The sequence below is a fragment of the Anopheles arabiensis genome, chromosome X (assembly GCF_016920715.1).
Source record: "Anopheles arabiensis isolate DONGOLA chromosome X, AaraD3, whole genome shotgun sequence".
Taxonomy (NCBI): Eukaryota; Metazoa; Arthropoda; class Insecta; order Diptera; family Culicidae; genus Anopheles; species Anopheles arabiensis.
The window spans coordinates 8,994,369-9,020,882 of record NC_053519.1 but is presented as its reverse complement, the minus strand read 5'-3'; the positions used below and the strand labels follow the sequence as shown (position 1 = coordinate 9,020,882).

Sequence of the window (26,514 nt, the reverse complement as noted above, 5' to 3'; positions counted from 1 at the left end):
TTGAAAACCTCGACGGGCTTATTAAGCGCCTACTTCTTATTCTTTTTACTGGCGTAACGTCCTACGCGGACATGCCAGCCTTCGGCTTTCGAAACTTTTTGAGTACCAGGCAGCCAGGATCGTGCGAGCCGATGACTGTACCAAGGGAAGCGCGCTAAGCGCCTACAGTGTTTGCAATATGTTGATTTATTTTATGATTTACTTTTCAAACTAAGAAGCACTATTGCACTGTTGTTGAAGGTCTAAGTAGATTGAAACCACACATGACGAGTTTAAACCGTGCCAGTGATTCACTCTTTATCTTCCCAGCCCCAAATGTGCTGATATAAATCGGACAAAACTGCAAAATGTCTACATATTACAGGGTTTCCCACGGTTTTTTGGTCAGTTGGTGATTTTTTGATGCGTTCCTATGATTTTTTGATCGCATCCCATAGATTTTTGGTTCATTCCCAAAATTTAATGGTATTTTCCGATTAGATATCAATACAATTGGACCAAACAATTCTGGGAAACGGCCAAAAAATCGTGGGAACGCACCAAAAACAATGGGAACTCACCAAAAATTGATGGGAACCAACCAATAAATCGTGGGAAACCCTGTATTGATAATCGACTCTGGACGATAACTTCTTTTTAACACCATTTTTTAGACGAAATGTTTCGGCGCTAGGTTTAATACTAAAGACTACTTGAGGCTGTGACTTTGGATCATATGTGTATCAGATTGTTGGATTTTGCCCTAGTCCAGTAGTAACTCCATGTGCAGTAACTCCATGTACAGTATATTTTGGAGAAATAGAATAGAAGCAGTACAAATAAAATTCACACTCCTATCGATCTGCTTTTATCTGCACAATGGATGTTTGCAGCTGGACTGCTTCGCGGTAATATTGATGCACCGATTATACTGGAACCATTCCCACCATAGGAACCATAGCCCAAGAATTGTTGGACCCATTTTTGGATAGTTAATAAATAAATAAGTTTAGCTTTAATGTTAAAATAAAAATGGTTCTTAGTATCGAAACTCTCATTTGCTTGTGCGATAATCAAAAGTAAACAAATACTCAAGTTTAAAAGTTATAAACTCATTATAACATCGGCAACAAAAATGTATTTAGAAAAACAAACAACATTACTCGTTATGTGAGTACGTACTCGTTAGGAGAGGTATTTGTGGAGCATTCAGTATTGCTCGTTATGCGAAAAACTCGCCATGCGGGGTGCTCGTCATGAGAGGAGTTTACTGAAATTAATATTTGAAGACTCATCAGCATAAAGCCGGTAATACTTGCTCGTTCCCATGCCTATGTCGTTACATTGAATTAAATGAAAAAAAGGCAACATCAAGCCTATGAGCTTCACTGCTGCTGCGCCTAAATGTATGCCCAAAACTAGGATTTCTTCTTCTTGTGTGTGTGTGTGTTTTTTTTTTACTGCAACGCACATTGAAATTGCCTCGGCCTAGCGCTAGCGCTTACTTTGATTTAGTAATATTAATTAAAAATTTAAATCGCCCTGATGGCCTACCCGCACCCACCCCCCCGGCCACTAATTGCTCCTTTATTGGTATCGTATCGTACCGGTGGCACCGGATTCGTACTGGAAAGTAAGTAAACAGCACCGGCAGGAAGGAGCAGAAGCAAGCGGCTCTTCCCCCGTAGCCGCAGTCAACCGATCGGGCTTTGCGGGCCGGCTGTCCGTTGATCCGTTTTGATAAATGACCTGCCCGAGTCCGAGTTCGAGTGAAATTTAATTACAGAAATGATACATCACCACCTTTTCGGGGGCTGTGACTAGTGACAGGGGTGTTTTTTTTCGTCTTCTTTTTCTTCTTCTTCTTCTTCTTTCCCCCATTACTTAGATGGCAAAGCAGAAAGAAGACATTAGCGAGCACACACACACACACAGTGCCGCGTAGTAGGCGTAGCCTTCCCAAAACAGGCTGCACGGCGATGGGGCGACAGTGGAAGACTGTAGCAGTCCTGCAGACCAATTCGTTTTGGTACCGATTCCCTCCGGTGGGAGCTACTTTGCATTTTGGGGCAGCTAATTTCCACTAATCGGCTTCGTCGATGCTCGTGATGATGATGATGATGTAGACATTCACTAATGAGTTCGTTTCTAGCAGCGATTGGAAGATTATTAAAAATTTACCCCGAGCACCTCAGGGGTGCATTATCAAACAGGGAAATTAGATTTCTCGTATCGGTCGCCATCGTTCTCGGAACGCAACCTGAAGCCCCCGCCCACAGCATGCACGCGCTGGTTCACAAATATCCCTAGCAACTCGTTTCCCATTGCCCGGCTAAAGTAAATTTGCCCAACCAAAGGAACGGAGAGCACGTGAGATGAAACGAGCGAGTGAGAGAAACAAAGAAAGATAGAGCGAGAGAGCTAAATACAGAAGCTGTCCACCAACATTGCCATTAGATCTCGAAGACAGTTCGGCAGAGTTCGCCCGAAGGTGGTCATGCGTAACCAGGGTCTTGGGAAGGTCTTCCCTTTTACGTAACGCACTTGGCGGCACCGGTGCCATGGCGAGCTGTCACACTAATTTTCAACTTGATAAAGACATCACCCACAAGCACATAGCACACACACACACAAACATACACCGGAACGGTCACATAACAGCTCGCACTTTCACGTCGGAGCCTAATTGAATTAGTGTGCACGGTGAAGCGAACGACCAACCGCACCTAGTGTGTCCCTTTCCTGGTAGGTGGTCAATTAATTTCCATCAAATCTCTGCTCACCTCCAACACACACACATCAGGATGGCACATACAGAGAGAGAGAGAGAGAGAGAGAGAGAGAGAGAGAGAGAGAGAGAGAGAAGAGGGATGCAGGTAGCGCTGGAATGGTATGCGCCCCAGAGTAGAGTTCCTGAGGTCGGCGGCTTTTGAAAACAATTGACAGCGACCGGTCTAATTATGGCTGACCGGGTCGTGCCGGGCCGGGGTTTTTGTGCCCAGCCCCATGTCAATAAGTGAGCACAAATTGATGCTAAGCCTCTTATGCGACAGTGCGACCAGGCTGCTTGATACTGCTTGGCGGGTGGCCCAAAACGAAGCCACTCAATGGGCGCCCAGTGCCTTCGCTCTCCGGCCGCACCGGAACACGAGACAGACGAGGGCGTTCCTCGGGCGCCTCACTTACAAGCAACAAACAAACGCTTACCCCGGGAAAAGGACACGGCAGAGCAGAATGCATCCTGCCCCCTTCCACTGGGGCATCGAAGACGACGGAACCCTTTGTCAGGCGGTGCCCGGGAGGTTTTTCGGCGAGTGAAAGCGAATTCCCTTCGTCCGACAGGGGGCAGAAGACACCCAATACTCACTGCACTGCGGATCAATAGCAGCCTCTTCCGGGGGCCGCTTTCTAAAACCCTCTAATTTAGTTGTCAGCAGCCCGCCCCTGGCCCCCGCTGGCTGCGAAGAAGCAAACCCGGTACCGTATCCTGCCACAGCACTGCCAAATCAAACAAAACGCACCAACACGTTCCTTCCAATGCCGTGCACCCAACTTGACCATTTACCACGACCTGTGTGTGTGTCTGTGTGTGTGTCTGTGTGTGTGTATGTGTGTATGCATGAACCTTAATGACAGCATCAAAGACAATCAGTGCAAACGTGTACCGTCACGGGGCGCATGCATTGCATCCGCACTTCCCTCCGCACGCACACAAAAATCACTTCCACCGGCACGGCACGGCACGAGCACGACATATTATTTCAAGTTCATCTTCTAATTATCTTGCTGCGTGCTGCTGGCGACGAGAAGAGACTGTGGGACTGTTTGCGCTGCCCTGCCCTGCGAACCCGGACGCATTGAGCCGTGGGGTTGGGGGCCGGCCGTTGCGACAGCGCCGGAGCGGATATACGTTCGTTACGTCGGCATTACTTCCGGCCCGGTGTCACTACGTAATTAGCTAGTGCCGAGGTCGAGCGGAGGTATCGTCGGTGCAGGGGGTGCACACCGAAAGTTTTTCGGCGACGGCTACGGCAATGCTTGTCATGTCTTGTGCTTTGGGCTGGATGAATATCGTGTTGCGGGTGAAGTGAGGCAGCACAAACGCGTAGCGTAAGACGCCGAAATATATGCAATCTGCAATACAAAACTACTTCATTAGCAGGTTTTTGTAGCAGCGTTGCCGTGACGGCTTTTATTTCGGTTGGTGCGAAAACAAAAACCTTACCCCTCGGTAAGGCAATACGCCGAAAAGTATGCAAACGTGCAGTACAAAATCCACTCCAGTGTACATGCTTTTTAAGCCACACTGCTTGCATGTGCAAGTGCATGATTTTGGATAGTTTTTGCGTACCCTAACGAGACCCTTGCCACCAGAGGAGCGCCAAGAGATTTGCAACAGTCAGCATCGTCGGGTCCGCTTAGAACCACAGCCCTAGCTGGCCAACGAATGTCACTGATTTGAGCGCTGCTCACCGTCTCGCCACAATCCACCCAACGGCTGCCTGCCTGCGCGTTAATTTCATCAAATCGATACGATTAAGTGAGCTCCGGATGCTCCCGATGCTAGCGCGGGATCGTGATTAGAGATTGCCGAACAAGCGGCAAACCGCACGACGGCCAAGAGGAAGCGGCGGGAACGATTCCGAGCAGCAGCAGCAGCAGCGGACCGCGGTCTACAAATACCAACCAATTAATTATCTTTCCCCTTTTCGCCACGTTGATGCGATCGCATTCCGTTCCCGGCAAGCTGATTGAGCCGTAACTTTGAGGTGAACCGTCGCTAATTAGAGGTCGCACTGGCCCTTCCCGCGCCACCCGATAATGTCACCGCCCCCCCCCCGCCCCCCGGCCGGGCAGGAGCGGTTTAGACGGTTCAGATGGATAGGTGTGAAGCTTGTCACGTTCCACCCACCCCTCCTGCAGCACCGTTTGACTCGCGTGACCCACGCACAGCACTCGAAACAATCGCCCGGAAATTCGAACCCAAGCGCTGCCCTCCAAAAACCCCGGCAAGGCTACCGAGAATGCGTGCCAGTCTTTGACACTGTGGTTGGAATTTTCGGGCAAAGCTCCCGCGCGCTCCCGCGGTGGCCGTCCCCGGATAAAGTCGAGCCGACGCCGACGGGGGTTCCAATTTCCGGGCACCTTAGCAACCGGTGCCGGTATCGTTTACCGAGGGGCGCACGGGCAAAAAGGACACAAACTAATTTCCTTTCGGCGAAACGTACCGCGTCGCAGTACGGCGAACAAGTGAAGTTGTGGGGAAAGCTCCATATCATGTACCCGGTATCTAAATCAGTGGCAAGTAGCAGCAACAAAAAAAAAAACAACCACAACGAAACAGCAAAACACTATGTTGTATTTCACTCGTATATTTGTACTTCTGTATCTTTTCCCGTTTGTACGCTTCTCCCGACGCTGCTCCAGTGGCGCACTTTTTTCCCGTTCCCCCTGTTGACAGCCGCTGTCAGCCAACCGCTACCAGGTTGGTCCATTTGGTGATGTTGACATTTCGATGGTTATGACAGCTCTTCCCTCCGAAATAGTTATTTACAGTAGTAGCCTTTGTGGTGTTTTGATACTCCTTGCTGATCGCCGCAGTTTTGCTTCCGGTGGTACTTCTGCTGAACATGGAGCCTCTGATGGAAAACTCATTGGTGGAGGGTTGGATGGTTGCGCTTGTACTATTGACCTAGATCCACAATCTGTCATTAGTTCTGGTGTACTGCTATTTTTCGGGATGGTATTAGTTTCTGATTCCAAATTATGCGAAGTAGTCTCTCTGCCTTGCCAAGAAGTGTTCCTATTTATGGGTTTTTGCATACTAATACCCACAGCGCGCATTTGATCGATGTGACGTCTCCAAGTTCGTCCATCATCTAACTCTATTTCATAATGCAGTTTACCTAATCTTGCTGTTACTTTTCCGAATTCCCATTTGTTATTTTTAATGTACTCCCTTGCAGCTACTCTTTGTCCTATTTCAAAATCTTTAGTTTTTATGATTTCTCTATTGTTCGAGTTTGAAGTTGGAATCATTATGTCAATACGGCTGCGTATTTGCCTTCCAAATACTAACAAAGAGGGCGAAAAACCAGTGCTAGGATGAATTATTTTTCTGTAAGACAATAGAATATTGCTCAACACTTCTGGAATTTCTGTACGATTACACTTTACTGCCTTCAGCTTTGATTTTAGTGTTTGAATAAAACGCTCGGCCTGTCCATTTGTCGCTGGATGGTAAGGTGCACTAAATTTATGAATCACCCCGTTTAGCTTTAAAAACCTGGTAAATTCCGTTGACGAAAATTGAGTGCCATTGTCGCTAACCAAAACCATAGGAATTCCGAATGTACTGAATATTTCCTGCAGGCATTAATTGTGGTTTCGGTAGTCATGTTGTTGACGACACGGACCTCAGGCCATTTAGAGAAAGCATCCACTAAAATAAAAAGTAGCTTCCCATGAAAGGACCAGCATAATCCACATGCACCCTCTGAAAAGGCCCTTCTGCTTTCTCCCAGCAATGTATCGGTACTTTTGGTGGGTTTGCTCTTGTCTCTTGACAGGGTTGGCAGTTATTTACAATATTTTCAATTTCTTTGTCTATGTTGGGCCACCAACAATAACTTCTTGCCAAAGATTTGATTCTAGAGATCCCAAAATGAGAAGAGTGAAGCTCCTGTAATACCTTTTCTCTTAATAAAGGCGGAATGTAAACTCTACTCCCCCGCATAATACAATCACTTTGTAAATCGAATTCATTTTGATCAATACCAAAACAGTGTTTCGGTAAAATTATTTTACCCGTTCTGAGGGCACGCAGTAGTTCTTCAACATTTGGGTCTACAGCTGTGGCTTTTGCCAATTCAGGAACTGTTAAAGGCAATGTTTCGATTACGTTGATCTCAACTAAATCGGAATCCTCTATTCTTCTATCAGAATCCTCTGACGGTAAAGGCAACCTTGACAATGCATCGGCGTTACAGTGGTTTACAGATTTCCGGTGACGAATGTTATAATCAAACCCTTGTAAAAAAGCTGCATAGTGCTGCATTCGCATTGCCGACATCGTTGGTAATCCTTTGGATTCTGAAAATATCTGTGATAAGGGTTTGTTGTCCGTTACCAGAGTAAATTTCCGTCCATATAAATATTGGTGAAATTTATGCACTCCGAAAATGATTGCGTAGGCTTCTTTGTCGATCTGAGAATATCGCTGTTGAGTTTTGTTTAAAGTTTGCGATGCGTATTGTAATGGCCTTTCGGTTCCATCGGCAAATTTATGGCTAAGGACGGCACCTACCCCGTAGGGTGAGGCATCTGTAGCTAATATGAGAGGAAGGTTAGGATCATAGTGTACCAGTACTCTCTCCGTTTGCATTTCCCTTTTTACCTGAGCGAATGCCTTTTGGCAATGCTCGTTCCAAACGTATGGTATTCCATCTTTTAGAAGATTGTTTAAAGGATAGTTTACAGTACTTAAATTTGGGAAGAACCGTCCGTAATAATTTACCAAACCTAGAAAAGATCTTAATTCATCTACGGATTTCGGAGCCGGCATGTCCTGTATGGCCTTAATTTTTGTATGTAGTTTGTGTATGCCATGTTTATCAACTAGGTATCCACAATATTCTATTTGATCTGCGAAAAACTCGCATTTAGCTTTGTTTACTTTTAGATTGTACTTTCGTAATCTTTTTAGTACTTCTTCTAATCTTTTTAAATGGATTTCATCGTTTGGCCCTGTAATTCTAATATCATCAATAAAAGCAGTTACTCCTGGAATGTCCTGTAGAATCTGTTCGATTAACCTCTGAAATATTGCTGGTGCCGATGCCACCCCGTACATTAGTCTGGTAGGGCGGTACAATCCTTTGTGGGTTGCTAATGTTAAAATATCCCGACAATCGGGGCTTACCTCCAATTGCAGATAGGCTTGGGAAAGGTCTAATTTAGAAAATTTTTCCCCGCCTGCAATATTTGTGAACAATTCCTCAACTGTCGGTAGTGGGTGCTCGTCTACTAATAGGTTTGGATTAACCGTGATTTTATAGTCACCACATAATCTTACATTACCCCCTGATTTTTTTACTGGCACAATAGGTGTAGCCCATTCAGAATGATCCACTTTCTCTAGAACGTTTTCCTCAACTAACTTATTGATTTCATTGGTTACAGCATCTCGGACAGCAAATGCGACAGGCCGCGCTTTGATAAAAATAGGTTTTGTTTCTTTGCGAAGAGTTAATGAAGCTTGTAACCCTTCAATTTTGCCTATTCCTGCCTCAAATACTTCCGAATATTTTTTAGTAGAGCTTCTAGTATTGAGCATGGAGTGAAATTTTCCTTTTCACAATATGAAACTTCTTGACTGGTATGCATAAATTTATTCAAATCTAACTTTATAGTTCTCATCCAGTTACGTCCAAGCAAAGGATTTCTGTCGGATTTTGTGACAAGCAATGGCAAAGGAATTTCTAAATTTTTAATTTTTGCTCTCACTTCGATCTCTCCAAGAACGTTGATAACACCGTTGCAGTAACTTTTCAATTTTACATTGCTTTTCTTCATCAATGTGTTAGGAAAACAATTTAATCTATCCCTGTTACTTATTAGTGATACTGGAGAACCCGTGTCCACCTCGAAAATAAGTTTTCTATCAGAGATTTCCATTTCCAGCAAAAACTTACCCGCCAGATTTTGCACTGCTCTCAGGTTGAGCACATCCACAACGTCATCGTCACAGGCAGGAAGATCAGGCTCGTACTCCAGTGTGTGTACTCCTGCTCGTTGTAGTTTTGTACGACACACTTTATCCAAGTGTCCCATTTTCTTGCAGTAGTTGCAAATTGCATTCCGGTGTCGACACTTATCCGCAAAATGCTCTTCGTTTCCACACCGATAGCAAGCTGTTTTCCTTTGAACCGTTGTTGGCTTGCTCTTCTTCTTGCTCGTGGTGCTGATGTGCTGAACTGGATACGCTGCACCGGCGCCGTGTATTTCGTCTGCGCCTCGATTTGACATTTCCATACTAAAAGCTATGTCCTTCGCTTTAGCCAATGTTAAGTCGCGCACCTCGAGCAACCGCGATTGGATCGCACGGTTTTGGAGTCCGAATACAAATTGGTTTCTCAAGGCTTTGTCGAGGTAATCCCCAAAATTGCATGTTTGTGCTAGCTTCTCCAATTCCATTAGATACGTAGACAGTGTTTCGTTTTCAGCTTGCTTCCGATTTGCAAACTTGAAATTTTCCAAAATTTCTAAAGGATTTGGGTTGAAATGCTCTTGAAGAATGGAAACAATTTCCTGGAACGTTTTAGTTTGCGGTTCTGCATTCTTTAACTTGTTGCACAACACGTCATAAGTAGCACCACCCATATAATGGAGAAGGTAATCACGTTTGTCTTCTTCGGAAACTCGATGGATTTTGAAGGCAATTTGCAACCTTTCCAACCATCTCTGGATTTTGCAGTTTGTTGGATCAAACGGCTCAAATGAGAACATTGTAGACATATTCGTAACAGCAGTAGTTATCCCCCGGACCGAAACAGACAGAGCGGTACCTTCACCCACACTTGAGCCGGGCACCGATGTGCTGGATGTAGTAGAACTGGATGCCTTTGGTTTTACCGCAGCAGAATGGGCCGTAACAGGGCCTCTAGTAGAAGTTTTCGAAGAAATAGGCTTAGCAGTAGCAGAATTGTCCGTAGCAAGGACGCCAGTAGGAAGGTTTGAAGAAGAATCGGCCGTAGGTGTTCCGGTACTGGCAGATTTAGCAGCAGCCCGTGTGGTGACAGAAGCAGCAGGAATTTCGGTCTTCTTTGACGCCGGATCCATGAAAACAACACAAGCTTAGTTTGCTTAGGTATAATAACGTGGTTTTCGTACTTCCTCGTCGCCAATTTGTTGTATTTCACTCGTATATTTGTACTTCTGTATCTTTTCCCGTTTGTACGCTTCTCCCGACGCTGCTCCAGTGGCGCACTTTTTTCCCGTTCCCCCTGTTGACAGCCGCTGTCAGCCAACCGCTACCAGGTTGGTCCATTTGGTGATGTTGACATTTCGATGGTTATGACACACTACAAACTGTTTTGGACACGCATCAGCCAGACGGTGTGTGGCTGGAAACGAGCCTTATCTCCTAGAACGGTAGGTGGTTCGGCGAAGTGCTTTCACAACACTTAGAGCACTGTGTTGAGGGGTTTATGCTTGCCCAAAACTGACAACATCTCTACTTGAAGGCGCCTAAATACATGCAATTTGTTGTTAGTATCTTCCGCTTGGCGCCTAAAGTTATGTACAAATTGCAACTAAACTACTAATTAACACTTTTGTACTTTAGGTTGTATAATGAAAATGAAAAAAAACATATTTTGTCAACTTTAAGCATCATTATAAATTTTGTTTGGCAAATACTAGAGGCTTCTTGAAAAAATTACAACAAAAAATTAAATATGTTTGTTTAATAAACAACAACTATAAAATAAAGAATACAAACTCAACATGGATCAATTTCTCATCAAAATAGATAAAGTGCAGTCCGCCTAAAAGTAGCCTTCACGTATGGCAAAACATCCATTAGTGTTTCAATTTGCATACCTCCAGGCAGTCGGTTAGTTCGGTCATCGCTGCAGCAAACTTTACTGACTCGTTTCCGTACGCTTCCAAGCGTTCAGTTGAAATGCTGATTATAATGTAAGCTCTTCGCAGAAATCGCTGCCACATTCACAATAACATTCACGTAACAAAACTAGTCCCTGACGCAACGAATCGGTGCTCTTATTGATCGATTTGTTGACACCGTTCCATTCTTGCAGGCGTCTAATTTGCTCTGTTCTCAACAATGTATCGAGCGTCTTGACTCTTTGCCGTTGGCTTTTTCTATCTCTCTCTCTCTCTCTCTCTCTCTCTCTCTCTCTCTCTCTCTCTCTCTCTCTCTCTCTCTTTCTCTCTTTGTGTATTTTCAGTGCTCACCTTGCCCCCTTTCACCGCCGAACTTGAACCGATTAAGCTGCCGAGGACCTTTCCACCGTTCGAGTGGTTGGGGAACCGATGGGAATCAACATTGTCTGATGCGCTTCCTGTCCCGATCGGCAGGCCCCGGGCGCACTCTGAACGGAGGGGCCTGAAATAACAACACCTGCCATTCCGCCTCACTAGCGATGCTGCTGAGGTCAAACGTCCGGAAGGGATTGTCACAGGAAACTGACAATCAAGCGTAAATGAGAAGATGATAGACAGAGAGAGCAAGAAAAAGAGAGACCGAGAGCAAAAGCGAAATCGAAGCAGTATCAGCTCGCTACATATTCATTGCCGTCCATGAATGAGTAATGCGCTGTGGGCCGTTGGAAAATGCGCTCGACCGGCGGCAAATCGGCAGTCGGTGCACGGCACGGCCACCGTCAAACGCTACCCTGGCTAGGGCGTACGGTTGGCAACGGACCTGAATGCTCCTGACTGACTGATGATGCGGGTGACGAGAATTGTATGATCGATGGCCGGGCAAAGTGGGAGAGCGGGAAGGTCAATTTTATTTCTTTCTCCCTCCGGAAGTCAACCGAAAGCGGCACGCAGGGTGGGGTTGGCGAGTGGAAGATTAGTTGCGCACACAATGCTTTATTTATTTACATCGGCTGCCGGACATCTCCGGTCGTCTCTTCCCCGGGCGGCCGACAGATATCATCGCGCGCACTTGGGTGAAGGAAGCAGCAGCCCCCGTACCGAATGCGGAATGCGTAAGCCATGCATGAATCATCAGCTCTTCGGGTGCATCACACTAAAAGCCAGAGCGCCGACACCGGCATTCACTGCAGGCTGCCAGGGTTCGCCAAGACATTGACGGCAGCGTTGCACCTGAACAATCGTCAACGTTGTCACATATTGTTCGGACAGCGCTGCTCGAGGGTTTCAATGGACCGGGCCCGGTCCCGGTGGTATAAATCTCAGGCGCTGGCACACCAACACGCTCAGGTCGCGCTGCAGTACGGGAGGAGCAAGTATGCCGGTAGGAGAGCAATAAATATTATCGCCTCACACAAATAAATTGGCAGCGACGTTTCTTAGCTTGCCTTAAAACCCGCGCCGGCCCCTCACGCTTTGCTGCCCAGCCCAGTTAATGTGTACGCCCGAATGGTAGGCTACGCGCGTTGCAACCACTGAGCTGCGTTCGAAATCGAACCTTCGATTCAGGTATACTACGTAATTATCGTCTTGTTTTGCTCCGGCCAACAAGTAAGCTTCGCTGCCAAACAGATGGCACAGCCGGAAATAAATCTTTCAACCCGCCCTCCCGCCCGACCGGGCGGGATTTGCTCCCGGGAGGGTGATTCATCGTGCTCGGCGAGCACACGCTACCAGATTCCTCGGCACTTCAGCCAAGGCAGAAGCGGGAGGAAAAGGGACGCAGCTGTGGGTCACAGTTAGCAGCTTGGGATGGAGTGGGCGGCCATCGGTATCTAATAAATATAAGATAGACAAAACTTGTCCACACAGTATTGGAGCGTCGGCTGGAATCGGACTTTAAAATCGGTACAAGCATGAAGACGTTTGTTCGCAATTTGCTACATGGTACATCCGATCGATTTGGCTCGGATTTATGCAGAAGATAAGAAAGGGTACAGAAAACCAAAGCAGTGTTTCTTTATCTACACATACATATATGCTGCTTTTTTATTTCATCGACATGTAATGTTAAGATTATAAAAAAAGCGCTTGTATTTTATCTTTTTTGCTTTACAATCAATTTAACCGCCTCTCTTTCACGTATCGAATAATCTTAAATTACGCATGCACATATGCAAAATGCTACATAGCAATACTTTATCTATTTTCATTATTTTCATAATAATAATAATTATTACTATTTTTATTTTTATTTAAAAAAAACGATTCAAAAAGAAAACGTCCTAAAATATATTCCAACAGTGGGGCCCTTCACAATTCTAGTCAGTTTTTTGTATGGAGTTTGACAGTTGGAGGCTGAAATCATGTATACACTCCATACAAAACCACACAAAAAACTAGCCTGCAATTTTGAGTCTAGATTATTCTAGCCTCAAAGCTAGAATTAGATTCGAGTACCTGCTCGAAAAATGGCAAAACAAGGTGGGGTTTACATTTACCCAAAGGTGCATTAAAGAGATCAGGTGATGGAATCTAGAATCAAAGTGTATGTAGTACAGGTGGTTCCATAGCATTTTTTATAACCAATTTTGAACATCACTTTATGACAGGACCGGTGAAAGCTTTGGCTCAAACAAGCTATCCGGAGGCTTGACGAATACACATACATACATCATTCTTAAACCATCAGCAGTGGTACAGGCAGATTTAAACTTGCATAGCCTTCGGGACAATTGATTTTTAATGATGCGATACTAAAAAAATTCAATTGTCTTCGCTGCGTAAAATCAACTTCTTGCTGGCCGAAACTTTATCCAAGAAGTTTCACGCGATGTAAACTAAATGCAACCAATCTAGTTTGGTTGTCTCTTCACGTGGAAGATTCTTGATTTGCATAACTCGGAAAAGCTTATAACGTAGGAGCAGCGCACACGACTTCCTTTCGATCTGCGCGAGAAGTTGATATTCTATCTACGTTATCATTTGATTGTCATTTGATTGAATTTTGTTTCCCTTGCAATCGAATCTTCAAGTTAACCATGCAGACGTCCGATCTCCAACAGGCCTTGCTACACCTGATCCAGCCATCGAGCTCGCAGTACTCCCTGACGCCTTGTGTCTAGTTTGAGGTTGGTGTTCTGGGCTTGGTGGAGTCCTGCATCCTCATAACGTGCCCCAGCCATCGTATTCTCCCAGCCTTCGCTACCGTCAGGATGCTCGCTTTGCTTTACAGCTCAGCAAGCTCGCGGTTAACCCTTCTCCTCCACAATCCATGCTCGAACACACCGCCAAAGATGGTCCGGAGGATGCGTCGCTCAAACATGCCCAGAGCGTTTGCAAGCTCCGCTCGAATGGTCCAGGACTCGTGTCCGTAGAGGACCACTGGGCGAATCAATGTGCGATATATCTCTTGAAGTCTTCTGGATCACAACAGTCAGTGATTCTCCTGCACAATGCGTCTCCGGATTTCGCTGCTGATGTCGTTGTACAAAGTAACGACCGTCCCAAGATAGCAAAACTCCTTTACTACTTCGAGATTGTCACCGTCAACTAATACACTGCTTCCCAGATGGTCTGTGTCTCCGTCAAGCTGATACTTCGTCTTCTTCGCATTTAGTCTAAATCTAATTCTTGTTTATTCGTATTTGAGTCGTTGTCTAGCCTCGCACTAAGAATCACATATTCCAGGGTAATGTTGAATAGCAGACATGAGAGTCCCTCACCTTGCCTAGGACTCCTATGAGATTCCAACGATTGCGTCATCAAGTTTGTCATTCTCACCTTGCACTGCACTCAATTCATAGTGGCCTCTAACAGCCGGATCAACTTCAAAGTCGCCTTGAAGTTGATAAACAGATGGTGCGTAGTAGGCATGGGACAATTGTGCGAGACCTATGCCGCACACTCAGTTCATTATAGTGTGCGGTTGATCGCCGCACGCGAAAAAGTGAACGGGTAGGTCTTCCGCACGCATACAGAACTAACTGAAATGTGCTCTGAAAGAGATGCAAGATAACTGTCGGTGTCATAGACAGAACGAAAAAAAAAACATTCGTTTTGGGTCGGCAGAATTTGTCACACACAACGACACAAGAAGATCGATCGCACTTTGCGCGAGAAAGAATGCACATATTGCTAGCATGGTCAGATTGATCAATCGCACACAGCCGCACAAAAAGAACTCCTGCCGCACACTGACCCCATACTGAGTGAGAAAGAACACTCATAGCCGATGGGTCATTCGCACACAGCCGCACGCGTGTTCAGTTGGGTCAGTCGCATACTACCGCACAAAAAGAACTCTTGTCGCACACTGCCGCGTTCTGTTAGTTCGGTCGCTCACTGCTGCACGCGTATTCAGTGGGGTCAGTCGCACACTACCGCACAAAAAGAGCTCTTGTCGCACACTGCCGCACGCGCGTTCTGTTAGTTCAGTCGCACACTGCCGCACTCGTATTCAGTGGGGTCAGTCGCACACTACCGCACAAAAAGAACTCTTGCCGCACACTGCCGCACGCGCGTTCAGTTAGTTCAGTCGCACAAAAAGAACTCGTTAAGCGCACAGCAACATAAAAAAGAAAGCTTGTAGATTTTATTCATTTAGATTAGCTTTCGTTACAAATCAACTTAAGTATATACAGTTTGTTCTCGAGCTACGTTTTCTAAGTTCTTGTGTGCAATTAGTATAATTGGATCAAAGGATTCTCAAATGCAAGATAAATTACTGTTTTACCAAAAATTTTAGAGCCTCTTAAAACCCAGAAATTTTCAAATTTTCTGCATGAATAAATGGTTTAATGTAAAAACCTAGTTACCTAGTTATGTATGAACCGCGTATCTCGGTCTGACGGTATTTATAATTAAAAATGCAGCCTTAAAAGCAATAACTTTTTGTTCTTGCATTAAAATCTCGATAAAATTAAACATAATATTTTAAAAAATGGTACTTAGCTCCAATTGAGCGACTGACCTACCGCACGCGTTCAGTTCATCATACTGAACGAACTACATCGCACGCGTTCACTGAAAAGAATCAAATTGCCCAAGCCTAGTGCGTAGGGATCAGGCGCTCGCGGCTCCTCTGGGGGATCTGCCGTAGAGTAAAAATTTGATCGGTGGTGGATTTGCTTCCAACAAACCCAGCAAACCTGCAGAACAGGATCTGGGGCAGGATCTTGTAAGCGGCATTAGGGTCTGTGATGACTTGAAAATTCGAGCAGCCTGTCGCGCTTTTTGTAGACTGGATGGATGACACCCAGCTTCCACTCCTCCAGTAGTTCCTGATGTTCCCAGATTTTTTCGACCAGCTGATGCATTTCGACGGTAAGCCTCTCCGGCCCCATCTTGAAGACCTCGGCCGCCAGTCCATCGCTGCCAGCAGACTTATTACTCTTAAGTTGCTAGATGGCACTGGCAATCTCAGCCAGTGTCCTCGTTGTCTGCATCATTGATGTCGCTGTGCTCTCCTACCTCTGCTCCATTCAGACGTTCTTCGAAGCAGTCGCCTTCTACGTTTTAATCACCTCACGCTTGGCAACTACTGACCTACACTACCGGGACTTCATAAGCTCGCTGTGAACTTACTGTCAAATCCTTTTGATAGCAAAGCTATCCGAGCGCATTCCGCGCTCATTGCTCGCAGCACACAATCCTATCCATTTCTCAAGAAACATACAAACAAACAGAAACCTACGTGCCATTCTAACCGGCTCGCTGTACAGATTCGCTCGTCTCAATTTAAGCCTGATTAACGCCTATCGCCTACCGAACAATCTCATTCAGTGCTTAACCAACACACACAGACACACATTATTGGCAGCGGCAAACCGAAACAAAGTATTGAAATTTTGCCCCATCCTCCGCCATCCTCTCAACAAACCGCACTCCGCAGCGTTCCATCTCACCCGCAAAGCCAGTTGCAAAGACAGCCGAACGGTGGAACCAAATTGATGAACCATTTGATGATGTTGGCTCAATGCTTCTGCACCACCCTGCTACGCAGCCTTCCCCATCCGCAGCTGATGAAATGGCGGAAAATGAGAAAAATAATGAGATCAAAATCCTGAGCTCGGAGGGCTTTTCTTTCAAGCACGGGTACATGTGTGCGGCGCGTACAAGTATGTTGCGAGCGGTGCGGCAAAAGGGCGGCCACATTTCGCTGCGGCAGCCGGTTTGTGTCGGGAGCCGGTCGACGGGCTTGTTTTGTGGCGCTTGTTAAGCGATTTTGTGTGCTTGCCCCCGTGCCCGCCTGCCGGGCCACATTTGGCAATGGGATGCTTTCATCAGCAGTGACGAGCCCGCTACTGGGAGGCTGACAGTTATTAGAAATTGTAATAAATTCGATTTGCCCCGCCCGAAACCATTTCGGTGCCTCATCCCCCGATGCAGCACTCGTTAAGTAGATGAAGTTGGGGTTTTGGGGGGTGAAGGGACGGGGGACTGCGGGGCTGACATTATGCGAAGTGCTTGCCCCTTAGAAAGCACTCGTGCTTTTGGAGATGGAGTGTGCTCGTTAGGGATGCATTTATTGATTGTATTTCTTCTGCTCCCTATTTCATCTTTTCCCTGACAATCTCTCTCGCTCTCCGTCTTCTTTCGGTCGATCAATCGCTTTCGTGGCATCCGTTAGAACTCATTTGTGAAGCCTTGGTAAACACCACATGCTGTAGCGGCAACTTCGTTTTATGGCGATGAATAGCTCCCTCTGGCGGGAAAAATGGAGGAAGCCCCTATTGCAAAACAGCAGCCAACGAGGAAGAAAACGGCAAATAAATCGCGCTTTCTTCTCTCGACGAACGCGAACCAAAATGCAATGGAACGCATTTCGAATGCTCCCCCCTCCCGCCTCCCCACCGAAAAACGCGTAAAACATGAAAGGGCTCGCCCGATCGATATGTAGTTCCGCAATCTCCAATAATTGCGCTGTTATTGGGTCGTTGTGCGGGGAATCTGTGCACCATGGCACATGGTGCGAACATCAAAATCGATTAGTTTGCAATGGATGAATTTGATATCTAAAATAAAAAATAACGTGTGTCCTACACTCGACGCCTACTCACGATAATGAAGAAGTATAGGTGCGGCGCAGAGCTTCACAGTCGGCACGGTTGCATTCATTTAGGCGCGTCCCGTGTCAGGTTAGCGAGTCTGTTATTTTAGCACAGGAAAACACCGTTAAAGCAAACACACACACACACACACACACACACACACACACACACACACACACACACACACACACACACACACACACACACACACACACACACACACACACACACACACACACACACACACACACACACACACACACACACACACACACACACACACACACACACACACACACACACACACACACACACACACACACACACACACACACACACACACACACACACACACACACACACACACACACACACACACACACACACACACACACACACACACACACACACACACACACACACACACACACACACACACACACACACACACACACACACACACACACACACACACACACACACACACACACACACACACACACACACACACACACACACACACACACACACACACACACACACACACACACACACACACACACACACACACACACACACACACACACACACACACACACACACACACACACACACACACACACACACACACACACACACACACACACACACACACACACACACACACACACACACACACACACACACACACACACACACACACACACACACACACACACACACACACACACACACACACACACACACGCACGCACACGCACGCACACACACACGCACACACACAGACGGAAGTGTACGTTGGGAGTTCGTTTCATGCAAAATTGGTCGCTCATTTACATCATTTGGATATTTCAACTCTGTGGCATAAGCTTTCAGCTACTTCTGTTCACCAAATTGCATTCCCCCATCAATGACTTGGAATAAATACGAAATTCTTCTATAGTTGACGCCCCACTTGATGCTATTTAAATAGCATTTCCCGGCGATCGACGATGATTTAGTTTTATCACGACTGGATGACGTAAAGTCGTAGGCTCCTAACGTAAGCTCCTACATCTCCTAAAGCTGGGAAACATGTGGCAATGGTGCCTGTACAAAAAAAAAATACAAATCAAACAGAGGACATCAACTATCTATCTATCAGCTAGTTATTGCATTACAAACATGGGTTGTGGATTACAGATCGATGCTGTGTGTTTAGGATTGAAATGCGCCAAAATATAGGCAATTTTGTTTATACCTGAGTTAAGCCACAAACCAACAGCAGCGCCACCTTGAGGCTGTGAAACAGCTATTTGAAGCTTAACAGTAGCGCCATCTACCTGGTTAGTCATGCAAATCCTGGAGTAAAAGTGTGATGTATTAGCTAACAATTGGGAGGTATTTGGATGTCAACGAATAGAGGGGAAGTGAATTAATCCAATCGTACAAACTAGTGATGGGTAAAGTAAGCAAAAATCCGGAGTCGACTCTGATCCGGCTCCGATAAATTCGGAATCGACTCCAGAAGGTAGGTCCACACTGCATTATCCGGACTAATTCGGAATTGTCCGGAATCGACAGGAGGCATCTGGAGTCATTCGGAGTTGCCAGGAGTCATTCGGAATCGGAGTCGTCCAGAGTCGTCCGGAGTCATTCGGAGACGGAGTCGTCTGGAGTCGTCCGGAGTATTCCGGAGTCGTCCGGAGTCGTCCGGAGTCGTTCGGAGTGGTCCGGAGTCGTTCGGAGTCGTCCGGAGTTGGAGTCGTCTGAAGTCGGCCTTCGGAACAAAGGCCTAGATACGAAGTGCCTCCGGACGACTCCAAACGACTTCGAACGACTTCGAACGACTCCAAACGGCTCCGGACGACTCTGGACGACTCCGATTCCGAATGACTCCTGGCAACTCCGGATGACTCCAGATGCCTCCTGTCGATTCCGGACAATTCCGAATGAGTGTTATGATTCCGGATATTGCAGTGTGGACCTATCTTCTGGAGTCGATTCCGAATTTATCGGAGCCGGATCGGAGTCGACTCCGGATTTATGCGAGTTCATCACTAGTACAAACCCAAAAATGTTAGCATCTATCCCACGAAAATACATGGAATTCAGTTAACAGAACACATTTTGGAGCTTGCATTATATCATATTACCCAGCAAATCTTGCATGGAGTCCTTGGCAGGTAGCTCTTGTTAGCATCCTCCTATGAATATGGTAATTGTGTTCATTTTTGCTTCCGTAGAAATCTCGAATTGCAAGTTGTTGTTATCTATTGTAGGATGCAAACCTGCACACACTTTATGATGAATTGCACGAGGACTAGATACGGAAAAAGCAACCCTCTGTAGCTGAAGCATACTGTATTCAATGCTATCCTCGAACTATTTGATTCCAATATGTCCTCACCATTGTTTAGAGAGCGTCTTCGTACGCATCAATACTAAGTGTAAGCTAGCAAGCATATAGTATAAGTACATTTTGTCCAGACCAAAGGGTCTGACAAATTTCGAATAATAAAGATTATAATACAGATTCAACTGTCAGCAAACCGATTACAGTTCCTCGAGATTCGATTCAGCTGTCAAAAGTTGTTGTTTCTCCGCACCGAAAAACGCATAAAAGTATTGATTTCAATGAAAAAATCTCAAAAGCCGAGTTTATGTTTGCAGAACGATGAATAATGCCTCTGAAAAAAATACCTAGAGCGTTTAAAAAATCAAACTACACCTGTGAAAATAGCATCGGGGCGGTGAAACAACAACTTTGGACAGCTAAATTGAATCTAGCGCTACTGAAATTGTTTTGCTGACATTTCTGATTCTAACTGGAAACCCCCTGTAATGAACTTTAAGCTACTTCTGTGTGCCACATTGCATACATTTAGGGGATGGAATGTGAACGTCCTTTATGAATTTGCTCTGTGCGTACGATTGCATACATTTAGGCGGGTTTGTAGCAGGGTTTTCACTCAAAATTCAAGCGAGCAAGTTATTCGGGGGTTTCATTGCGTAAAATTATCTCCTCTTTTAACGCTTAAATTCACCCTATCTGCTCATCGGAGATAGTTTGATGCGTATAAACTACACACTTACATCCATCCAGCATCTTTCCATCCGCTCAAACCGGCTTGTTTAAAAACTTGTCAACTGCCTCAACCTCTCAGGCAAAACCAAAAAAAAAAAAAAAAAGTTTTGTATCTTCGATCTATAACAATAACTTTTATTAATATAATGTAATGTTTTACACACGGACCAAACGATACGTCCTTTGCCTTAGCCGGTCGGGAGAGAAGAGAACGATCTCTCTATCCCGAAGAGCGTCGATCGTGCTTTCACGCATACGGTCGCCTAACATCGGGCGCATGACGAACTCTGTCAAGGCTTGTACAGGGTGGCTCCCAACATCCCTCCTCTTCAATTTCTCTGGTACGACCGCATCCACTGTGGCGATCTTCGAACACGCGTAGAACGACGTAGGGGCTGCACCGGTGAAGGCGATGATGCACTGTCAGCTGGAGCGAAATCTGGAGAACTTAGAACATCCGTATTATTTGACGATAACAAAAGGGACGGAGACGATTCAGACATGAAAGGTAACAGTGACGGGGATGACGATGAAGACGACGGAGACGACGTCGAAGACGAATACGACGATGACGAAGACGCTGACATTAAAGACGATGACGATGACGATGGCACAGAAATCCCAGGAGGTAACACCGCCTAGGTAAAGCTGTCACTAACAGTGCTTCGACATTCATCCAATAAAATGTTCAAAGCCATTGAAGTTTCCGTAGCGTCTGGTTGGACAGTATGTGTACCGATATTCAATCGTGGTCGTAGCTGGTTGATGTGTGAACGCCACTTCTTTCCGGCTGCGTTCTGTACTTCATACATTACGTTTCCACGCCGTTTGGTGATCTCACCAGGAATCCAACTCCAGGAATTATTACGGTACTCCTTAGCATAAACCGTTTCACCAACGTGGAACTTTCTGGGTGGCATCTGCTTGCTCGTTGATTCAACTTGTACTGGGGGACGCAGCAGTTCCAAGCAAGTACGGATTTTTCGTTCAAACATGACCTCTGCTGGAGTACGCATTCCTTCTAGCTGCTTGTTCGGTGTACTTCTGTAGGTCAGGAGAAACGTATCTAAGGCTTCCTGTAATGACACCTTCCCCACCTTTATCTTTTTGAGCGCTCTTTTAAAGGAATCAACAAACCTTTCTGCTTGCCCATTCGACTGAGGGTGGTATGGGGCAGTCTTAATATGCTCGATTCCATTAGTGTTGCAAAAATCGGCAAAAATTGCACTGGTAAACTGCCTACCATTGTCGCTCACTATCGTGTTAGGCATGCCAAATCTAACACACAATCCTCTCAACATAGTGACGGTTGCATTAGCGGATATACTTGAAGTCGAAATAATTTCAGGCCACTTAGAAAAAGAATCAATCACCAGAAGAAAGTAGACACCATCTATAGGTCCAGCGTAATCTATATGAACACGCTGCCATGGTGCATCAGTTTTCGGCCATGATATTGGAGAGCTATGAATTGGCGATTTAGCTGCTAAAGCACACGATTTGCATAACTTTACAAGTTTCTCAACATCCGCGTCTATCAATGGCCAATAAACATAACTTCGTGCTATAGCTTTCATACGATCGATTCCTGGATGACCACGGTGCATCATTTCTAGCACCCGCCGACGCTGCGACGCAGGAATCACTAACCGCTCTCCAAAACAAATACAATTCTCAATTGTTGAAAGGGACTCTCGTCTCGCGTAGAAGTATTTCAATTCCGCATTATCTATATTCTTTGGCCACCCACTTTGTATGTAGTTATACACGACCTGAAGCAAAGGGTCGTTATGCGACTCGCGCGCTACATGTTCAAATGCCAGCGGTAAACTCTTCGCTGCATTTTTCACAAGGGCTCCGACATCATTATCTAGTTCAATACTGGCAATTATAAAATCTTGTTCCGGTTTTTCATGTTTATCCATCAACCGGGATAGCACATCTGCATTTCCGAACTTCTCAGTTGGTACGTACTCTATTTCAAAATCATAAAGCAGTAATGTCAAAGCGAAACGCTGTAGACGGTTTGCGGTATATACAGGTATACCCTTTTTCGAACCAAAGATTCGGAGCAATGGTTGATGGTCTGTTTGTAGAAGAAAATGTCGTCCAAACAGCATACGGTGAAATTTAGTGACGGCAAAAATAATCGCTAGCCCTTCACGATCAGGTTGGCTATAACGCTGCTCAGCTGCTGTAAGTGCTCGCGATGCGTGTTGGACTACTTTTATCTTTCCATCCGGCCACCTATGCGATATAGTAGCTCCTAATCCAATCGATGAAGCGTCTGCCGAAACAATTATGTCGAGCCGTGGGTTATAATGCGTTAATAACAAATCTGAAGATAAAATCTTCTTGAATTGTTCAAAGGCATGCTGACATTGTGGCGTCCAGCAAAAAACCTTTCCTTCCTTGAGCAAATCATCAAGAGGATGTCGCAGCATTCGCATATTATGGACAAATTTGCCGTAAAAATTTATGGCTCCTAGGAATGACCGCACTCCCGGCACATCAGTAGGGGGCAGCAATTTTAAAATGGCCTTAATCTTGTCCGGATCTGGACGTAACCCTTTTCCATCTAATAGATGGCCCAAGTATTTAATCTGGGATTTATAAAAATTGCACTTACTTGCGCGTATAGTAAATCCATACTCTTGCAGCTTCTCCAAAACCGCTCGCAGGTTGCCATTATGGGTTGCCATGTCCTTGCCTCCAACTACGATGTCGTCCATATATGCTGCGACACCATCCAAGCCAGCTAACATTGTGTCGATTAACTGCTGGAACGCTCCCGGCGCTGCCTTGACTCCGGGTGGTAAACGGTTATATCGGAATAAACCTCGATGCGTGTTGACCGTTAAAAGTCCGCGATGATTTTCATCTACCTCTACCTGCAAAAATGCATCAGAGAGGTCAATCTGGCTAAACACAACACAATTACTCAAGTTGGCAAAAATTTCCTCGGGTAATGGCAGTGGGTACTGGTGCGCCATTAGAGCATTATTCAAACCCGTTGAATAATCTCCGCAGATCCTGATGGTTCCATTCGCCTTGCGTACCACTACAATAGGTGCTGCCCAATCCGAATATTCCACTCGTGTAATAATGCCATCATTTTCCAGCCTCAGAAGCTCATCGTCGACTGCTTGCAACATCGCATACGCTACTGGTCGCTTGGGTCTGAACACTGGTGTCACTCCTTCTTTCAGCATCAACTTCACACAACCTTTCGTACATCGCCCTAGCTTCGACGAAAATAATGCAGGAAAAGCTTTTTGCAGGGTCTTCGTATTCTCGCTTGCTTCTACGACATTTATCTCACTGCATATTGATGCCAAAGGAACATTCCAAAGACCAAATGTGTCCATTAAATCCGCTCCCAGCAACATTAGGTCAGCTTCTGTCACCCGTATTGTACAACACTTGCACTGCTGGCCAATTGTTATATCACATTGGAACTCGCCCAAAATGTGTAATGGATCACCAGACGCCGTCCTCGCTTTCACGCTTGCAGGAATTAATGCAGGGCTACCGATTGCGTGCCACTGCTTGCTCGAAATTATGCTTATATCGGCTCCGGTATCTACCATCATCGGGATCTGGGTGTTATTCAAAAATAAATTTACACGGCCACGGCTAGCACTATTCACCCTATTCACGATCACCGATTTCACGCATCGCTTCTTTCTATTGGCCCATCTCAAAGCTGACTCGCAGTACCCTTCCTTGTGTCCGTATCTATGGCAATTATTGCACTTATAGGATTTGTGGAAACACTTTCGCGCATGGTGCCCTTCGCCACACAGCCAGCATTTTATTGCATTTGGCTTATTCGGCTGTTTCCACGCTTGGTGCTCCTTCTTAGGGTATTTCTCACGGGATCCACGAACGATGCTCACACTCTTCTCTCCCTCGCCTATCATTGCCGTATCACGCTTCAAGTTCACCATCCGTTTACACTCTTCTGCCATATCCGTTACCGTTTTATCGCTTTTCTCCTCTAGTCGATTTAGGAGCCTTATGCGAATCTCGGAATAATTGTCGTCTTTCAGACCACATACAAAAATTAGACATTTTAGTTCCTCTTCGGATAACTTTCCCAGCTCGGATTCTATAACAGCCTTGTTCACGCGGCACGAGTAAGTCATGTAGTCTTCTTCCTGCAATTTACACATCTGCAAGCATCGGTACCGTTTGGCGATGACGGATTCAGGAGAACCGAATAATTTTCTCAGCTTGCCAGTCGTCGATCTAAAATCGAAATCATTTAGTTTAGCTGGAAGAATGTGACTTACATATCGCTCGTGTTCCGCTGCACCCAGCTTCCGCAACAAAAGACGCACTCGCGCGGCATCGTCCAGACGTTCCGCATCCCTTTCGAAGAGATCTTCGTATCGCGCAAACCAAGCACTGAATGTAACAGCATCCTCCGGATCATAGTGGAACTCTTGTATGTGTTTTGCTAGGGCATCAATAATGTGTTCATTTCCCACAGGTTGTCGCGATCCAATTGAAGCTAGCACTTTAGTAATTAGCTGCTCCTGCTGTTGCAAAAAGGACTGTTGTTGCTGATGAAGAATTTCCTGCTGCTGCTTAAATATGTCTTGGATGAAGGCATTCGTGTCCAACGGTAAATTGGTGACGGTTCGCTGGCTTGGGTCATGGCTGCTCCGCGATGGCGATGGTTCACCATTTCGTTCCATCAGATCAAAGACACGGATCCTCCGTTTACACAGAAAACGGGTAAAATAGAAATCAAAATCGATAAAATCACGGGAAACAGCTCGCCAGAATTATCCTCGTCGCCACTTTTGTATCTTCGATCTATAACAATAACTTTTATTAATATAATGTAATGTTTTACACACGGACCAAACGATACGTCCTTTGCCTTAGCCGGTCGGGAGAGAAGAGAACGATCTCTCTATCCCGAAGAGCGTCGATCGTGCTTTCACGCATACGGTCGCCTAACATCGGGCGCATGACGAACTCTGTCAAGGCTTGTACAGGGTGGCTCCCAACAAAAAGAAAAACAATTAATTTCATCCCTTTCCAAATCCACCCGATACTGACGGACGGCATCGTTTACAGCAGCGCAACTTCCCCGCCGCCCTTTAGATTATGGAAGCCGCATGCTTCTCGCCCATCGGAGCATGGGCCGCATGGAAACCTGGCCGTCCGTAAAAGCGGGGGAACATTCTTCTTGCCCGGGACGGAGCAAAAACCACCCGTGTGCGATGAGTTTCGCTCGACACAGCAGCGGACAACACGGCAGCGGTAACATAAATAACATAAAACGCTTCGCTTTTGTGCTCTTCCCGCCTTGTGGCTCCTTGTTCCTCCAGCACACATGCACACGCCCACACAGCCAGCCATCGAAGCGATGGGGTTTCTAGTTTTTGGGGGGAAGGGGGTTGCAAAAGTTTTCCACCAACACGTCTGCATTAATTATAAAATTGATTAAAAGTTTAGTTGTTACAGTGCAGCTCGCCGCGCACAGTGTTTGGCCAATGGTGGTGGTTGCTGGACTCGCGGGCACCAAACGCTTTCCGCTAGCGAAAGCTCCAACAAAAAGGGACGGAGTGGGGGGGAGGGGGATAGATAGCGAAAAGGATCAGGGAGGAAACAAGTAACATCCTCTTTGATGGGTATGTGTGTTTCCTTGTCCCGGAAACACTTGCCGTGTGCTGGCGGTCGATGTTAACTCCCCCTTCCATCGCCACACCCCTTTTCTATGCCACATTCATGGGTTTTCCCCCGCTTTTCTCGCTGTTTCTCTTTTTTTTTAAGCTG

The 26,514-nt window shown here is 45.9% G+C and overlaps 2 protein-coding genes across 2 annotated transcripts; both read right to left on the bottom strand.

Annotated features, from left to right (window-relative positions):
- Nucleotides 1-5,614: 5,614 nt before the first annotated feature.
- LOC120906710 lies at nucleotides 5,615-9,884 on the bottom strand. Its single transcript, XM_040318594.1, has 2 exons — nucleotides 8,673-9,884; nucleotides 5,615-5,671 (listed from the first exon to the last, which is right to left on the bottom strand). Exons 1-2 carry the CDS (start codon nucleotides 9,817-9,819, stop codon nucleotides 5,664-5,666), a joined length of 1,155 nt encoding a protein of 384 aa, XP_040174528.1. The 5' UTR covers nucleotides 9,820-9,884; the 3' UTR covers nucleotides 5,615-5,663.
- Nucleotides 9,885-20,835: 10,951 nt separating this feature from the next.
- Nucleotides 20,836-25,424, bottom strand: LOC120905551 (uncharacterized protein K02A2.6-like). The gene has a single exon (XM_040316438.1). The coding sequence runs from the start codon at nucleotides 25,422-25,424 to the stop codon at nucleotides 21,360-21,362; it is 4,065 nt and encodes a 1,354-aa protein (XP_040172372.1). The 3' UTR covers nucleotides 20,836-21,359.
- Nucleotides 25,425-26,514: the final 1,090 nt, after the last annotated feature.

What these genes read in the sequence shown, in the direction of transcription:
- LOC120906710 (XM_040318594.1), bottom strand. Translation starts at nt 9,819, where the DNA reads ATGGATCCGGCGTCAAAGAAGACCGAAATTCCTGCTGCTTCTGTCACC.
- LOC120905551 (XM_040316438.1), bottom strand. Translation starts at nt 25,424, where the DNA reads ATGGAACGAAATGGTGAACCATCGCCATCGCGGAGCAGCCATGACCCA.